This window comes from Delphinapterus leucas, chromosome 4 (assembly GCF_059928025.1).
Source record: "Delphinapterus leucas isolate spDelLeu-1000000601 "Yukka" chromosome 4, BTC_Dleu_Yukka2, whole genome shotgun sequence".
Taxonomy (NCBI): domain Eukaryota; kingdom Metazoa; phylum Chordata; class Mammalia; order Artiodactyla; family Monodontidae; genus Delphinapterus; species Delphinapterus leucas.
In genome coordinates, this window is record NC_143132.1 from 41941238 (window position 1) to 41958134 (window position 16897).

Below are 16897 nucleotides of genomic sequence, written 5' to 3' on the forward strand. Positions count from 1 at the left end.
GAGTCAGGTTACCTATGAAAGGCCAAAAAAGTTTTACTTAGCCATGTGGCTGACAGGGTCTTAGTGCTCCGGCCGGGTGTCAGGCCTGTGCCTCTGAGGTGGAAGAGCCGAGTTCAGGACATTGGTCCACCAGAGACCTCCCGGCTCCAAGTAATATCAAACACCAAAAGCTCTCACAGAGACCTCCATCTCAATGCTAAGACCCAGCTCTACTCAACGACCAGCAAGCTACAGTGCTGGACACCCTATGCCAAACAACTAGCAAAACAGGAACACAACCCCGCCCATTAGCAGAGAGGCTGCCTAAAATCATAATAAGGCCACAGACACCCCAAAACACACCACAAGATGTGGACCTGCCCAACAGAAAGACAAGATCCAGCCTCATCCACCAGAACACAGGCACTAGTCCCCTCCACCAGGAAGCCTACACAACCCACTGAACCAACCATAGCCACTGGGGGCAGACACCAAAAACAATGGGAACTACGAGCCTGCAGCCTGTGAAAAGGAGACCCCAAACACAGTAAGTTAAGCAAAATGAGAAGACAGAAAAACACACAGCAGATGAAGGAGCAAGGTAAAAAACCACCAGACCAAATAAATGAAGAGGAAATAGGCAGTCTACCTGAAAAAGAATTCAGAGTAATGTTAGAAAAGATGATCCAAAATCTTGGAAATAGAGTGGAGAAAATACAAGAAACGTTTAACAAGGACCTAGAAGAACTAAAGAACAAACAAGCAATGATGAACAACACAAAAAATGAAATTAAAAATTCTCTGGAAGGAATCAATAGCAGAATAACTGAGGCAGAAGAACGGATACGTGACCTGGAAGATAAAAGAGTGGAAATAACTACCACAGAGCAGAATAAAGAAAAAAGAATGAAAAGAATTGAGGACAGTCTCAGAGACCTCTGGGACAACATTAAACACACTAACATTCGAATTACAGGGGTCCCAGAAGAAGAAGAGAAGAGAATGGGACTGAGAAAATATTTGAAGAGATTATAGTTGAAAACTTCCCTAATATGGGAAAGGAAATAGTCAGTCAAGTCTAAGAAACGCAGAGTCCCATACAGGATAAATCCAAGGAGAAACGTGCCAACACATATTAATCAAACTATCATAAATTAAATACAAAGAAAAAATATTAAAAGCAACAAATAACATACAAGGGAATCCCCATAAGGTTAATAGCTGATCTTTCAGCAGAAACTCTGCAAGCCAGAAAGGAGTGGCAAGACATATTTAAAGTGACGAACGGGAAAAAACTAAAACCAAGATTACTCTACCCAGCAAGGATCTCATTCAGATTTGACAGAGAAATTAAAACCTTCACAGACAAGCAAAAGCTACGAGAATTCAGCACCACCAAACCAGCTTTACAACAAATGCCAAAGGAACTTCTCTAGGCAGGAAACACAAGAGAAGGAAAAGACCTGAAATAACAAACCCAAAACAATTAAGAAAATGGTAATAGGAACATACATATCAATAACTACCTTAAATGTAAACAGATTAAATGCTCAAACCAAAAGACATACACTGGCTGAAAGGATACAAAAACAAAATCCATACATATGCTGTCTACAAGAGACCCAATTCAGACCTAGGGACACATACAGACTGAAAGTGAGGGGGTGGAAAAAGATACTCCTTGCAAATGGAAATCAAAAGAAAGTTGGAGTAGCAATTCTCATATCACACAAAACAGACTTTAAAATAAAAACTATTACAAAAGACAAAGAAGGACACTACATAATGATCAAGGGATCAATCCAAGAAGAAGATATAACAATTGTAAATATTTATGAACCAACATAGGAGAACCTCAATACATAAGGCAAATGCTAGAAGCCATAAAAGGGGAAATCAACAGTAACACAATCATAGTAGGGGACTTTAACACCCCATTTTCACCAATGGAGAGATCATCCAAAATAAAAACGAATAAGGAAACACAAGCTTTAAATGATACATTAAACAAGATGGACTTAATTGATATTTATAGGACATTCCATCCAAAAACACCAGAATACACTTTCTTTTCATGTGCTCATGGAACATTCTCCAGGATAAATCATATCTTGAGTCACAAATCAAGCCTTGGTGAATTTAAGAAAGTTGAAATCATATCAAGTATCTTTTCCAACTGCAACACAATGAGACTAGATATGAATTACTGGAAAAAATCTGTAAAAAATACAAACACATGGAGGCTAAACAATACACTACTAATCAACCAAGAGATCACTGAAGAAATCAAAGAGAAAATTTAAAAATACCTAGAAATAAATGACAATGAAAAGACGACCCAAAACCTATGCGATGCAGCAAAAGCAGTTCTAAGAAGGCAGTTTATAGCAATGCAATCCTACTTCAAGAAACAATAAAAATCTCAAATAAACAACTTAACTTTACACCAAAAGCAATTAGAGAAAGAACAAGAAAACCCCAAAGTTAGCAGAAGGAAAGAAATCATGAAGATCAGATCAGAAATCAATGAAAATGAAATGAAGGCAACAATAACAAAGATCAATAAAACTAAAATCTGGTTCTTTGAGAAGATAAACAAAATTGATAAACTACTAGCCAGACTCAACCGGATAAAATGAAAGAAAACTCAAACCAACAGAATTAGAAATGAAAAAGAAGTAACAGCTGACACTACAGAAATACAAAGAATCATGAGAGATTACTACAAGCAACTGTATGCCAATAAAATGGACAACCTGGAAGAAATGGACAAATTCATAGAAAAGCACAACCTTCTGAGACTGAACCAGGAAGAAATAGAAAATATAAACAGACCAATCACAAGCACTGAAATTGAAAGTGTGATTAAAATTCTTCCAACACGGCTTCCCTGGTGGCACAGTGGTTGAGAGTCTGCCTGCTAATGCGGGGGACATGGGTTCGTGCACTGGTCCGGTAAGATCCCACATGCCGCGGAGAGGCTGGGCCCATGAGCCATGGCCACTGAGCCTGTGCGTCTGGAGCCTGTGCTTCGCAACGGGAGAGGCCACAACAGTGAGAGGCCCGTGTACCGCAAAAAAAAAAAAATCTTCCAACAAACAAAAGCCCAGGACCAGATGGATTCACAGGCAAATTCTGTACAACATTTAGAGAAGAGCTAACACCTATCCTTCTCAAACTCTTCCAAAATATAGCAGAGGGAGGAACATACCCAAACTCATCCTACGAGGCCAGCATCACCCTGATAGCAAAATCAGACAAAGATGTCACAAAGAAAGAAAACTACAGCCCAGTATCACTGATGAACATAGATGCAAAAATCCTCAACAAAGTACTAGCAAACAGAATCCAACAGCACATTAAAAGGATTATACACCATGATCAAGTGGGGCTTATCCTAGGAATGCAAGGATTCTTCAATATATGCAAATCAATCAATGTGATAAACCATATGAACAAACTGAAGGAGAAAACCCATATGATCATCTCAGTAGATGCAGAAAAAGCTTTTGACAAATTTCAACACCCATTTATGATAAAAACCCTCCAGAAAGTAGGCATAGAGGGAACTTACCTCAACATAATAAAGGCTATATATGACAATCCCACAGCCAACATCGTTCTCAATGGTGAAAAACTGAAACCATTTCCTCTAAGATCAGGAACAAGACAAGGTCGTCCACTTTCACCACTATTATTCAACATAGTTTTGAAAGTTTTAGCCACAGTAATCAGAGAAGAAAAAGAAATAAAAGGAATCCAAATTGGAAAAGAAGAAGTAATACTGTCACTCTTTGCAGATGACATGATACTATACATAGAGAATCCTAAAGAGGCTACCAGAAAACTATTAGAGCTAATCAATGAATTTGGTAAAGTAGCAGGATAAAAATATTAATGCACAGAAATCTGTTGCATTCCTATACACTAATGATGAAAAATCTGAAAGAGAAATTATGGAAACACTCACATTTGCCATTGCAACAAAAAGGATAAAATACCTAGGAATGAACCTACCTAAGGAGACAAAAGACCTGTATGCAGAAAACTATAAGACACTGATGAAAGAAATTAAAGATGATACAAACAGATGGAGAGATATACCATGTTCTTGGATCGGAGGAATCAACATTGTGAAAATGACTCTACTACTGAAAGCAATCTACAGATTCAGTGCAATACCTATCAAACTGCCAATGGCATTTTTCACAGAACTAGAACAAAAAATTTCACAATTTGTATGGAAACACAGAAGACCCCGAATAGCCAAAGCAATCTTGAGAAAGAAAAATGGAGCTGTAGGAATCAGGCTCCCTGACTTCAGACTATACTACAAAGTTACAGTAATCAAGACCGTATGGTACTGGCACAAAAACAGAAATGTAGATCAATGGAACAGGATAGAAAGCCCAGAGATAAACCCACGTACATATGGTCACCTTATTTTTGATAAAGGAGGTAAGGATATACAATGGAGAAAAGATAATCTCTTCAAGAAGTGGTGCTGGGAAAACTGGACAGCTACATGTAAAAAAATGAAATTAGGACACTCCCTAACACCATACACAAAAATAAACTCAAAATGGATTAAAAACCTAAATGGAAGGCCAGACACTATAAAACTCTTAGAGGAAAACATAGGTAGAACACTCTATGACATAAATCACAGCAAGATCTTTTTTGATCCACCTCCTAGAGAAATGGAAATAAAAACAAAAGTAAACAAATGGGGCCTAATGAAACTTAAAAGCTTTTGCACAGCCAATGAAACCATAAACAAAACGAAAAGACAACTCTCAGAATGGGAGAAAATATTTGCAAATGAAACAACTGACAAAGGATTAATCTCCAAAATTTACAAGCAGCTCATGCAGCTCAATATCAAGAAAACAAACAACCCATTCCAAAAATAGGCAGAAGACCCTAAACAGACATTTCTCCAAAGAAGATATACAGATTGCCAACAAACACACGAAAGGATGCTCAACATCACTAATCATTAGAGAAATGCAAATCAAAACTACAAGGTATCACCTCACACCAGTCAGAATAGCCATCATCAAAAAATCTACAAACAATAAATGCTGGAGAGGTTGTGTAGAAAAGGGAACCCCCTTGCACTGTTGGTGGGAACATAAATTGATAGAGCCACTATGGAGAATAGAATGGAGATTCCTTAAAAATCTAAAAATAAAACTACCATACGACCCAGCAATCCCACTCTTGGGCATATACCCTGAGAAAACCATAATTGAAAAAGATTCATGTACCACAATGTTCACTGCAGCTCTATTTACAATAGCCAAGACATGGAAGCAACCTAAGTGTCCATTGACAGATGAATGGATAAAGAAGATGTGGCACATATACACAATGGAATATTACTCAGCCATATAAAGAAATGATATTGAGTTATTTGTAGTGAGGTGGATGGACCTAGAGACTGTCATACAGAGTGAAGTAAGTCAGAAAGAGAAAAACAACTACTGTATGCTGACACACATATATATGGTATCTAAAAAAAAAAGTGGTTCTTAAGAACTTAGGCACAGGACAGGAATAAAGATGCAGACATAGAGAATGAACTTGAGCACACGGGGAGGGGGAAGGGTAAGCTGGGACAAAGTGAGAGAGTTGCATGTACATATATACACTACCAAATGTAAAATAGATAGCTAGTGGGAAGCAGCTGGATAGCACAGGGAGATCAGCTCAGTGTTTTGTGACCACCTAGAGGGGTGGGATAGGGAGGGTGGGAGAGAGACGCAAGAGAGAGGAGATATGGTGATATATGTATATGTATAGCTGATTCACTTTGTTATTAACAAAAACTAACACAACCTTGTAAAGCAATTATACTTCAATAAAGATGTTAAAAAAAAATTGAAGATGACACAAATAAACTGCAAGATAGCCCATGCTAATGGATCTAAAGAGTTAATATTGTCAAAATGGCCCCAGTACCTAAACCATCTACAGATCCAGTGTAATCTGTATCAAAATTCCAATGGCATTTTTCCGAGAAGTAGAAGGAACTATCCCAAATTTCATATGGAATTACAAAGACCTCAAATAGCCAAAGCAATCTTAGAAAGCTGGAGGCATCACACTTCCAGATTTCAAATTATATCACAAAGTTATAGTAATAAACACAGTATGGTACTGGCATAAAACAGACACATTGACCAATGGAACAGGATTGAGAGCCCAGAACTAAACTCATGCATATGGCCAGCTAGGGAGCCAAGAATACTCAATAGGGAAATGATAGTTTCTTCACTAAATGATGTTGGGAGAACTGGATATTCATTTGCAAAAGAATGAAACTACACCATCATCTTACATCACTCACAAAATGTAACTCAAAATGAATTAAGGACTTCAACATAAGACCTGAACTTTTAAAATTTTAGAACAAAAATAGAGAAAAAGCTCATTGACATAGGTCTTAGCAATGATATTTTTGGATATGAACCCCAAAACACCAGCAACAAATGCAAAAATCAACAAGCATTACTACATTAAACTAAAAATCTTCTGCACAGCAGAAGAAACAATTAAGGAAAAGAAAAGGGAATCTATAGAATGGTAAAAACATTTGCAAACCATATATCTGATAAGAGGTTAATACTCAAAATACGTAAGGAACTCAACAGCAAAAACCCAAGCAATCCAATTAGAAAATGGGCAAAAGACATGAATAGACATTTTTTCCAAAGAACACATACAAATGGCTAACAAGTACATAAAAAGGAGCTCTATACCACTAACCATCAGGGATATGCAAATCAAAATCATAATGAGATACTGTCTCACATCTGTTAGCATGACTATTCTCAAAAAGACAAAAGATAACAAATGCTGACAAGGATGTGTAGAAAAGGAGATCTGGTGCACTGTTGGTGGGAATGTAAATTGGTATCACCAATATTGGAAAAGTACAGAGGGTTCTCAAAAAATTAAAAATACAACTACAATATGGTTCAGCAATCCTACTGATGGGTATATAGTGAAAGGAAATGAAATCACTATCTCAAAGGTATATCTGCACCTCCATGTTTACTATAGCATTCTTCACAACAGTCAAGACATGGAAATAACCTAAGTGTCTACTGACAGATGAATGGATAAAGAAAATGAGGTATATTTATAGAATGGAATATTATTTATCCATATAAAAGAAGGAAATCCTACCATTTGTGACAACATGGATGGACCTTGAAGGCATTTTGCTAAATGAAATAAGCCAGAGAGAGAAAGACAAATGCTTTATGAACTCACATGTGGAATATAAAAATATCAAACTCATAGAAACACAAAATAGTATGGTGGTTGCCAGGGGCTGAGGGATGGGGAATATGGGGAGATGTTGGTCAAACAGTACAAGCTTTCAGTTAGAAGATGAACAACTTCTGGGGATCGAAGGTGCTGCATGGTGACTCTAGTTAACATGGTTGTATTGTACACTAGGAAGTTGCTATGAGAGTAGAGTTTTAACATTCTCATGCTAACAACAACAACAAAAAAGGTAATAATGTGAGATGAGGAATGTTTTAATATTATTGTGGTAAATATTTCACAATATATATGTGTATCAAACGATCACATTGTACACTTTAAACCTACACAATGTTATGTCAATTATATTTCAATAAAGCTGGGAAAAAGTGATAGAAAAAAAAGAAAGAATCCATGTCCCTTGCTAAAATAATTTTACTAATATTATTCACCATTATGAAAATTAAAATCAAAATCAATATTATTAGTATATATACTGTGGCAGTTAAATTACAGTGTCCTTTAATGTTAGAGCATGTTTATGTACTTTAATAGATTTTAGGTTTCCTTTTTAAAAATTTAGTTTTCTTTCAGAGAAAGTTAGTTTCTTGAATATTCCAAATTGTTCAAATATGAATTATATTTCCAAATGATAGGAATTTTATTAATATTATATCAAATCCAAAATGATTCTCCTGTATCTTTTGTCTGTGCTATTTTAATTGCAGAACATCATGAAAATTTTTCACCTTCAAAAAAATTCAATAAATAAATATACTATGAAGAAAGTTTATATTTAATAAGCTATAAATATGATTTATGTTTGGAATTTAGCTCCTTACCACGATTATTAAACTTATAGAGAGCACTTATATTGCTTTTAACCATGTTGAAAAGCTACATAATAAGATTTCAGTTAATTTAAACTATATTAGTATATACATATAATACCCATATTATGTATATGTAAACTCACAGCTTAACGTAAATCTATAAATGCAGTGGGGAATTTTGATTGTGACTGTTAATAAAAGCAGAATAGTGTCAGATGAAAGACATGCCGTTTTATATCCTCTAATTACATCAGCTATTCCGCCTTATGAAAGTATGTCACAAGCTTTCCTTTATTGTCACATGCGACACTATAATAGATATTTGGTTACCACACTGTTTACAGAGTCACAAACGTGTGATAGTGTGATGGCATTCATTCACTGCTGCTACTGGTAGTAATGACTAGGCCTACTCAATTCTGAACCATTTTTCTCTCCTCAAGAACCCTCTCCTTGAATGTCCATTTTCCTTCTAGTGTTTTTACAGAGAAAGTTCATTGTAGCACCTCTTTCTGTTTCATTACGGTTTAATGTCATGGGGATTTTTTTAAAAACCAATAATGTTATCATAAATTCGCACGGTAAAGATTTTATAAATGCCTTTCTTCCTAAATGCCTTTCTTCCTTTCCTTAAACAGTAAAACTTCCAGGTCTCAGGACTTACGTTGACCCGCACACTTACGAAGACCCTACCCAAGCAGTTCATGAGTTTGCTAAGGAATTGGATGCCACCAACATATCCATTGACAAAGTTGTTGGAGCAGGTAACGACCGCAGTAATCTCACTGTCAACCTAGTATGTTAATTACAAGTCTACAGCTATGCATAAGAATGCTGCCTGAGATTGACTGCTCAGGTTCTCAGGCCAAAGTATATTGCTATGAAAATGGACATTTTCTGATTTCATGATAAAAGGCAGGCAGTAAATAAATGAAGGAGTATTTAATGGAATGTAATGATTTCAAAGGTGCCAGACCTACAGACTCAGAGACCACGGCCAGCTTTCTATTTATTGAATTTCAGAGCGGGCAGCCGCCGCAGCTCAATCTCTCCATGGCTATGCTGATCATGTGTCACAAAGTCTATCTGGCTAAATGGGGATAACAGGATAAAAGTGTGTCTTACTTTAAATGAGCCCACTAAGTGAAAATTTTGATTTGTAGAGAAAAAGTAATTCTAGAATCTTCTTTGGAATTAAAAAACAAAGACAACACAAAATAAAATAAAAGACATATTTTATACAAATTCCATCACAACTATATTGAGAGGATAGTTTAAATAATGTGAAGTGCTCCATTTTAATACTTGCTTGTAATGGTATATAGTTTTAAAGTATTTGTGTTGAAGCTTGTTTTCATATAGACATACTTTTGTTCTAATTATTAATTTGCTCAATCACAAATTCATTAACAAACACCTATGGAGTGTTAATAGGTGTCACAGTTGCGTATTTCTAAAATATTATAGGTATTATTAATAGCAGTTGAGTATTTCCAAAAAATTATATTTATAAAATAACAGTATTTTATAAAATTACACATAAACATATGGCATTCACAGAATATGCAGTGTGCATTTTAATAAAACTACTACTCAAAAGTAAAAATAAACAATATTGTACAATAATTGTACACAGTCATCTCATTCTTCAATATTGCTCTAAAAACAAACACGAACTAGTTATGTCTATGTGGGAAATAGAGTGAAAGTATGAAAAATGAACTTTTTGAATTATGCATATCATATCAGATCACATTTTCTGCAAGTACTCTATATATGACTGATGCTTTTTTACACAAACGTGCATATAATTTTCTGTTTCTTTTTCTATGTACTAAAGAATTATTTATAACTCAAGTAGTATTTACTATTCAAGCAGGATAATCTGAGTAATTCATATATTATCTAAATAAAATGATAGTTTTGTAAATCTTCTCTTCTAATTTTCTTAATGTTATATCCTCCTAAAATTCACATGTGCAGGTAATATGAAAATATGAAACTAGCAATTCATAAAAGGAAACTAGAATAAGTACTTCCTTTTTCACAATCTAAGACTTAAGAATACACACATTCACTGTACATCTATGTTAATTCAGCCTAAATTAATCCAGATATATATTGATTACTCTTTCATTTGTATAGTTCTGCTTTGTCAACTACTCCATGGTGCAGAGGGGCTTTGTCATGCTGGTTTTAATGCTGCCCCACAAGAGTGCACTGTTCTCCAGCATGGAAGTTGCCGTAGCATATGCAGCAAAAGACTTTGCACACTCAACTGGAGAATGTGATGAGAGAAGGTCAACCAATGTCCAGAAGGTCAAACATATTGTGACCTTGAAATTTGGGGCCTTCTGCATTAACAAAAGCTTATATATACAGATGTTATTGACAAAGCCAGGTATCTAGAACATAGTAGTGTGAGACAAAGCATACTCATTAAAAATGGTATCTCATCAATGAGATAAAGGGAAAGACTATTTGTACTGAATCACCTAATAATCCTTGACGCTCATTAAAGATTAAAACAGATCCTCTTTTTCCTTTCTTTCTTCAAACATATTTGTAAAAAATTAGACATATGCCGCCATTTCGGAGTTTTGCAGCCAATAGTCTCATTTCCCACATTAAGAGCTATAAAACTGTGCCTATTTTGTTTGCAAATATATATATCTTCAAGGTTGGTTATGCTTCACCTGGAAGATTTCTTTATAAAATGCACTCCCAATTCTAGTCTGTCTTGATTAGCCTTTAAATGATTTGTCATTACCAAGATAGAATATGAAATCAAGGTTTTGAAGGCTATCATTTTTTAACATTTTGTTTGGTAAAATTTTAAATGTCTACAAAAATAGATGGAATTGTAAAATAGTATAATGAACCTGCATGTAACCATTTCTACAGCAACTTCAATCACAGTCCACGCATGACCAGCCTTCTTTCATTTATACTCTTACCCACTTCCTATACCTTTTAAAATTAAAAAAAATAATGTTGTCCACAAAAAATTAGTAATCATGCTAAATTGATTAACACCTATCTTCCTTTTTTTTTAAACATCTTTATTGGGGTATAATTGCTTTACAATGATGTGTTAGTTTCTGCTTTATAACAAAGTGCATCAGTTATACATATACATATGTTCCCATATCTCTTCCCTCTTGTGTCTCCCTCCCTGCCACCCTCCCTAAGCACCTATCTTCTATTGTTAAAAGGCTGAATCTTTTATTGAATGACAAAACTTTCACAGTCAATTAAATATACAGGAAGACTATATGTGAACTAACTCTTTAGTTTTCTGTCAAAAATTTTATACAAAGAAATAGATATAACAGAAATTCTCATTTATACATTGAAAAACCAGAAGAATTATAACCATATTGCAAATTACAAAATTAAAATTGAGGCATGAATTAACTTTCTCAAGGTAGTATAATTTTGTTAGTGAGGAATTCATAATGACCAAAATTCCTAATTTTATTCCTCAATCCAACCATTATTTCAAGGTTTCCTGAAGGTAGAAAATATTTAATTCCTATTCTGTGCTAGACATTCACATGATTTTAATTTTATTAGACTTTTAAATAGGTATTACTATCTCCATTTCACCAGATGAGGAAACAAAAGCTGAAAATGTGAATGGCCCATGGTCACATAGATATTAATTAGGAAGCCAAAATCTGAAGCTTGTACTTTTCAACTTCAAAGTTTATGCTAGACACTAATGATCACAATAGTGCCTTCTAAGATTTTTTTGAAGATGAATCGAGATAATCCATGTATAGTGCTTAGCTGACACAACAACATTGTTCAGTGTGTCTTTTTATTCTTCTTCTCTTATTAAAACAGTGGAAGGAGAATGGGCTTTGACTAGTGCAGAGGGTCATTCCACTTAAACACAAGTGCATTATTTCCTGTTTTAAATGAAATTAGCATAAGAAATTTTATTTTGAGCAATTGTGCATTTTGTACCTTAAATCAAAATACAGTGTACCCATTCTCATAAAGCATATTTTATTTCAAAGGGCAAATAAACACTGATGCACTTAATTATTTAAAAAATCAAGTAGTATCTTCTCAAATGAACTTCTTGTAGCTGTGCTTTTATTTAGAAATGACAGGATCTAAATTTTGTTTCTTACAGGTGCAAAGTTAATTGAACCATGTAAAATTGGCTACATGGAAAAATCAGGCATTGCATTTGTCCAGTCTTTGTTAATTTTTCCAACACTGTTCTTTTGAGAACAGTTATTATAAAGAGAATTGAATTACTATGTAACATTTCTATGTCTAGTATAATCTATTTGTGACAATTTCTAGTATTTATCAGATAAAATAAACACATTTCTAAATTTTATGATTTTTTTAAATACTAGCATTACTGAAGCACCATTTTCTGAATTTTGAAGGTAGATAACATGTCCATATGTCCAGCTCTCCCACTGAGAACAAAGGAAGAAACACTAATTGGGCCACTTGAAATTCAGACTCTTCCCCTTGATCTCCCTAGTGAGGTACTTTCACAACATTCTCTCCTTTACAAGTACTTGTCCAATATGACATTAAGCTTGTTATCACCGTGATCATCACAACCATCTCTTTGTACATTAATACAGAATTTGACACTTTAAAAAGAACTTTAGTATTTATTCTTCACCTTGATCTAACTCTTAAGAAGTAGATAGATATTTTTCCTTCTTAAAGTAAGTTTGAACTCAGAGAAGAATGGCTAACACTTAGATGGCACGTACTATGTGTCTGGCTCTCTTCTAAGTCCATTCTAAGTGCATTCTATGTACATTAATTCCTTTAACTGAACAAAAATTTTATGAAGTAGACAAAATTGGTGTCCCTATGTTATAGATAAGGAGACAAAGGCACAGAGACATTAAGACAGTCACTCAAAATCACACAGATAATAAGTAACAGAGACTGAATTAGACCCTAGACAATCGGCTCCAGAATCCATGCTCTATCTCACAGTTCTGTACTGTCTGTCCTGTAAACTAACAAGTGACCTGTCACTTAGAATAAATGGTCATGACTTCCAAATTTAAAACACAATCCATTACACCCTATTGATCCATGATAATGGCAGAACTTTTTTTCAGAATATGAAAATTCATGATGGATGCCTCCTTGTGGTTTGCCCAAACTTAATGTTTACACAAAGTGAACTGGGGTTTTGGGCAATGTTCTGATAGCTCTGCATAAAGAAAGAAACTCTTAGTCTTGTTTACAAATTTTAACAATGATTTACTTTGCATCATAACTTCTCCTAATGCTCACACATCTATAATGGCATATTCTTCCTTTGATTTAAAAAAAGATCATTGAGTGTTCTCAAGTTCTGCCCCTAATTCTCCCTATAATCCTAAAAAACACCCTAGCTGCAGATATTACTATCATCTCTGTACTTCCTTGAGGGGAAGAAATTAGATCTGCCTTTATTACCATTATGTCTCCGTGTTTTTCATAGTATCTGTAATACTGTTGCCAATTGATGAATATTTATTAAATAAATGTATGAATACCTGCTTTTGGACATTAAGCGACTTTGACAAGTTACAGTACAAGTCATTGTTTTGAAAACAGTGGCAAGACTGGATTCCTGAGCAAGGGAGGGTCAAGTCTAAGGGAGTTTAGAACTTTCTGGAGGGAAGCAAGTCATTTGTAGGGATGCAGCTGATAAATCATTAGGACAACCTGCTGCTTTTGTGGTTGAAGGACTTACTTGGATGAAAAATAGAGAAGTATCTCACTACTTGACACCTTCTTTCTGGCTGACCCATGGGGCATGGGCCCTGTACAAAAACTCACAGTGAAAAGGTTGGACCAAAAATGTTTTTCCATTCCATAGAGAGCCTAAAAATTGATCATGTAATTTTTCTTTTCAGAAAAACCTTTCATTTGCTGTTAAAAATTATTTTTTAAAATGTTGTACAAAACCCGTGTAATAATCTGCACAATATTAGGATTTCTTCCTTGAATGAGGAACAATCAATACATGGCACTACTTTATGGCAATCACTGTGGCAGCAGTGGAGACAGAGAAATGAATGTAAAGGATCTCTGCTCTCAAGGAGCTCAAAATCAAATGAAAGCATTATGGGTGAATCTTCTCAATAACAATGTATGTGAAGATAGTGACCAAACTAGTTCTAGGCAATTTTATATCAATTAAATTAGACTACGTAAAAATCAGCAACACTCCATATTCAACAAATTCTGATTGTGCATTTAAGACAACTTTTTTATTGAAGACATTGAATCTAAGAAAATATTTCTACAGTAATTCTTTAGATACGATTCAATACTGATAGATTATTTTTCTCTTTCCAGAGCCCCAGAGAACTTTACAACTAGTATGTGAATAATACAACACACCCTACTCCATAAAATGACTTGATAGCTTATTCTTTTATTCCCATTTTCAGAGAGCTGGAAATTATAGCTAAATTGGCCCTGGTAAAAACAGAATACTGATAAACGTCTGAAATTTAACCCAATGTTTAACCCATTATATGGTGCTGGTGCTGGTTGATTATCCTGAGGAAATGGTAACTATGAGAACAAGGAATGAAAAAATCTAATAGATATAACTTTTGACTTCCTTCTTATTCTTTCATATGTCATTATTCATAGTGTAGTACTTCAAAATACATGAGGCTTATCACAAGGTCCATTTTCCACCAGGGTGTGGATGTCCTGGAGTTTCTTATTACCATCTTCCAAAATAATTTGGAGGCCTACAAGTGTACATCTTGCAGGTCAATTATTGAATTGGAATTATTAAGGGAAAACAGTTGCTCCCTACTGGTGATTTTTTATAATATAATTTCTTACCTTTTCTTGTTTTGTTCTTCTGCATTCTAACAGGTGAATTTGGAGAGGTGTGCAGTGGTCGCTTAAAACTTCCTTCAAAAAAAGAGATTTCAGTGGCCATCAAGACCCTGAAAGTGGGCTACACAGAAAAGCAGAGGAGAGACTTCTTAGGAGAAGCAAGCATTATGGGACAGTTTGACCATCCCAATATCATTAGACTGGAGGGAGTTGTTACTAAAAGTAAGTGAAGTCATAAGACTGATTTTGTGTATGTTGAGCAGAGGTTGTTTAAACCCAAAGTCAATAATTTAAGAATTTGGGTCTTTTTTTCATGAGTACCTGTTAGTCCTAACCAAAAACAAAGCAAAACAAAACGAAAAAAAAAATATCAAAAAACAAAAACAAAACCTCAGTGTTTTAGGGTTAACATGTATTTCTTTGACAAGAGACCAAAGACATTTAACTAGTATTATTTTGACAGTGCTATTGTAGACCTTAAAAAGCTTTAAAAATTTAGGATCTAAATATTGGACTATAGTAATACATGCTGATTAAACTACAGTTAAGTGAATCGTGTAGAACTTTCTGTCATGTAGAGTAGCAAGGAGAAAACAATGACTTAATTTTGACAGAAATTGCTGGGAATTCCTGGCTAGCTGCCTTTTCTTTTACTGTTCACTAGTTTCATTTAAGCTTCCAAATATTTACCCCCCTGGCTTTAGGGAAATTATGAGAGTTTTGGGAGTGCTTCTGAGCTGTAAAGATTGGAATCACATTAGACCCAAACCGTTTTCTTCATTCTCTGTGGATTTCAAATAATTCTCATCTAGAGTCCCAGATGGATTCTTGACTACTCTGGGGAAGCTCTGGCTTACAGCCTGCGACAGAGATCTGAAATTATTTCCATGATGATTTCTCCATTCAGGCTCAAAAGGGATCCCATGAGACAGATATGTGATTTTTGGCTCCAGTCCCAATGAAAACCTCTTGAGAATGCTCTGGGATGTTGTTTTTCTCAAGATTTTGGGGCACAAGATGAAGAATAAGCTAAATTGGCAGTAGCAGACTTCTTAGAGTGAAAGACAGCATATGGCAGGGAATTTGGCATCCTTTAGGGGATAATTCATTGGCACCATATTTACATATTCTGTGGTTACCAACAGACATTGCACATTATATTTTTCACAATGATATTTTTCTTTAACATTACGTGGAGCACTTTCCAAATGGCATTAATACCTATTATCATTTTTGTATGAGTAAAAAGGCAATTCCTTACTCACAAGAGCATGGTATAATTGCAATATACTTTGATTTCCTTTAGAGTTTTTTAATATAATAAGTGTGGTTAAGAATTTAACAATGTAGGAGAACTTAACCATAAACTATAAGCCCATATTAAGTCTTCTTAGAAGCATATTTTCCCTCTGTACTCCTAAAAATGAGGCTACATTAGTTGTAACACTAAAATAAGTTCTGATGAAAAATGTCTTTTTAATTTTTAAAAATGAATAATAAAAATACTATTAATATTTAATAATAAAAATTTTATAATAAAAATACTAAGGATTGGGAAAAAGTATGAAATATTTGTTCCTTCAGGGCAAGACCATATCTATAGAGTATCCTACTTAATATCCTTCAAATTATAGAATCATGTCTCACTGGGTTTTTAATAGTCGTTTAACCTTTTATTTTCCTCCATATCATTCTCACCAAGTGGTTGTCCTTCAGATCTTGAGCCCATTGGGAGAGGAAACTCACTTGTATTTATGTATCCATTCTTCTTTTAACTGTCAATTTTCAAGATTCTCAATTTTTTTTGTTCCCAGTGTTATGAGTTATTATTATACTGTTTGGTTTTGCTAGCTGTTTCCTATAAGTTCATTTACTGAATGATAAACAAAATTAAACCATAATTATTGTGGAAGATCTTCTTTAGATATAAAGATATATATATAAAGAAGATCTTCTTTAAATAT

The 16897-nt window shown here is 34.6% G+C and overlaps 1 protein-coding gene across 1 annotated transcript in view; it reads left to right on the forward strand.

Annotated features, from left to right (window-relative positions):
- LOC111178445 (ephrin type-A receptor 3) overlaps positions 1-16897 on the forward strand; it is a 74019-nt gene that overhangs the window by 16231 nt on the left and 40891 nt on the right. The window contains exons 3-4 of the mRNA XM_089909882.1: positions 8729-8854; positions 14970-15155. Coding sequence (XP_089766008.1) covers positions 8729-8854; positions 14970-15155 — 312 coding nt within the window. The remainder of the gene's footprint in view (positions 1-8728; positions 8855-14969; positions 15156-16897) is intronic.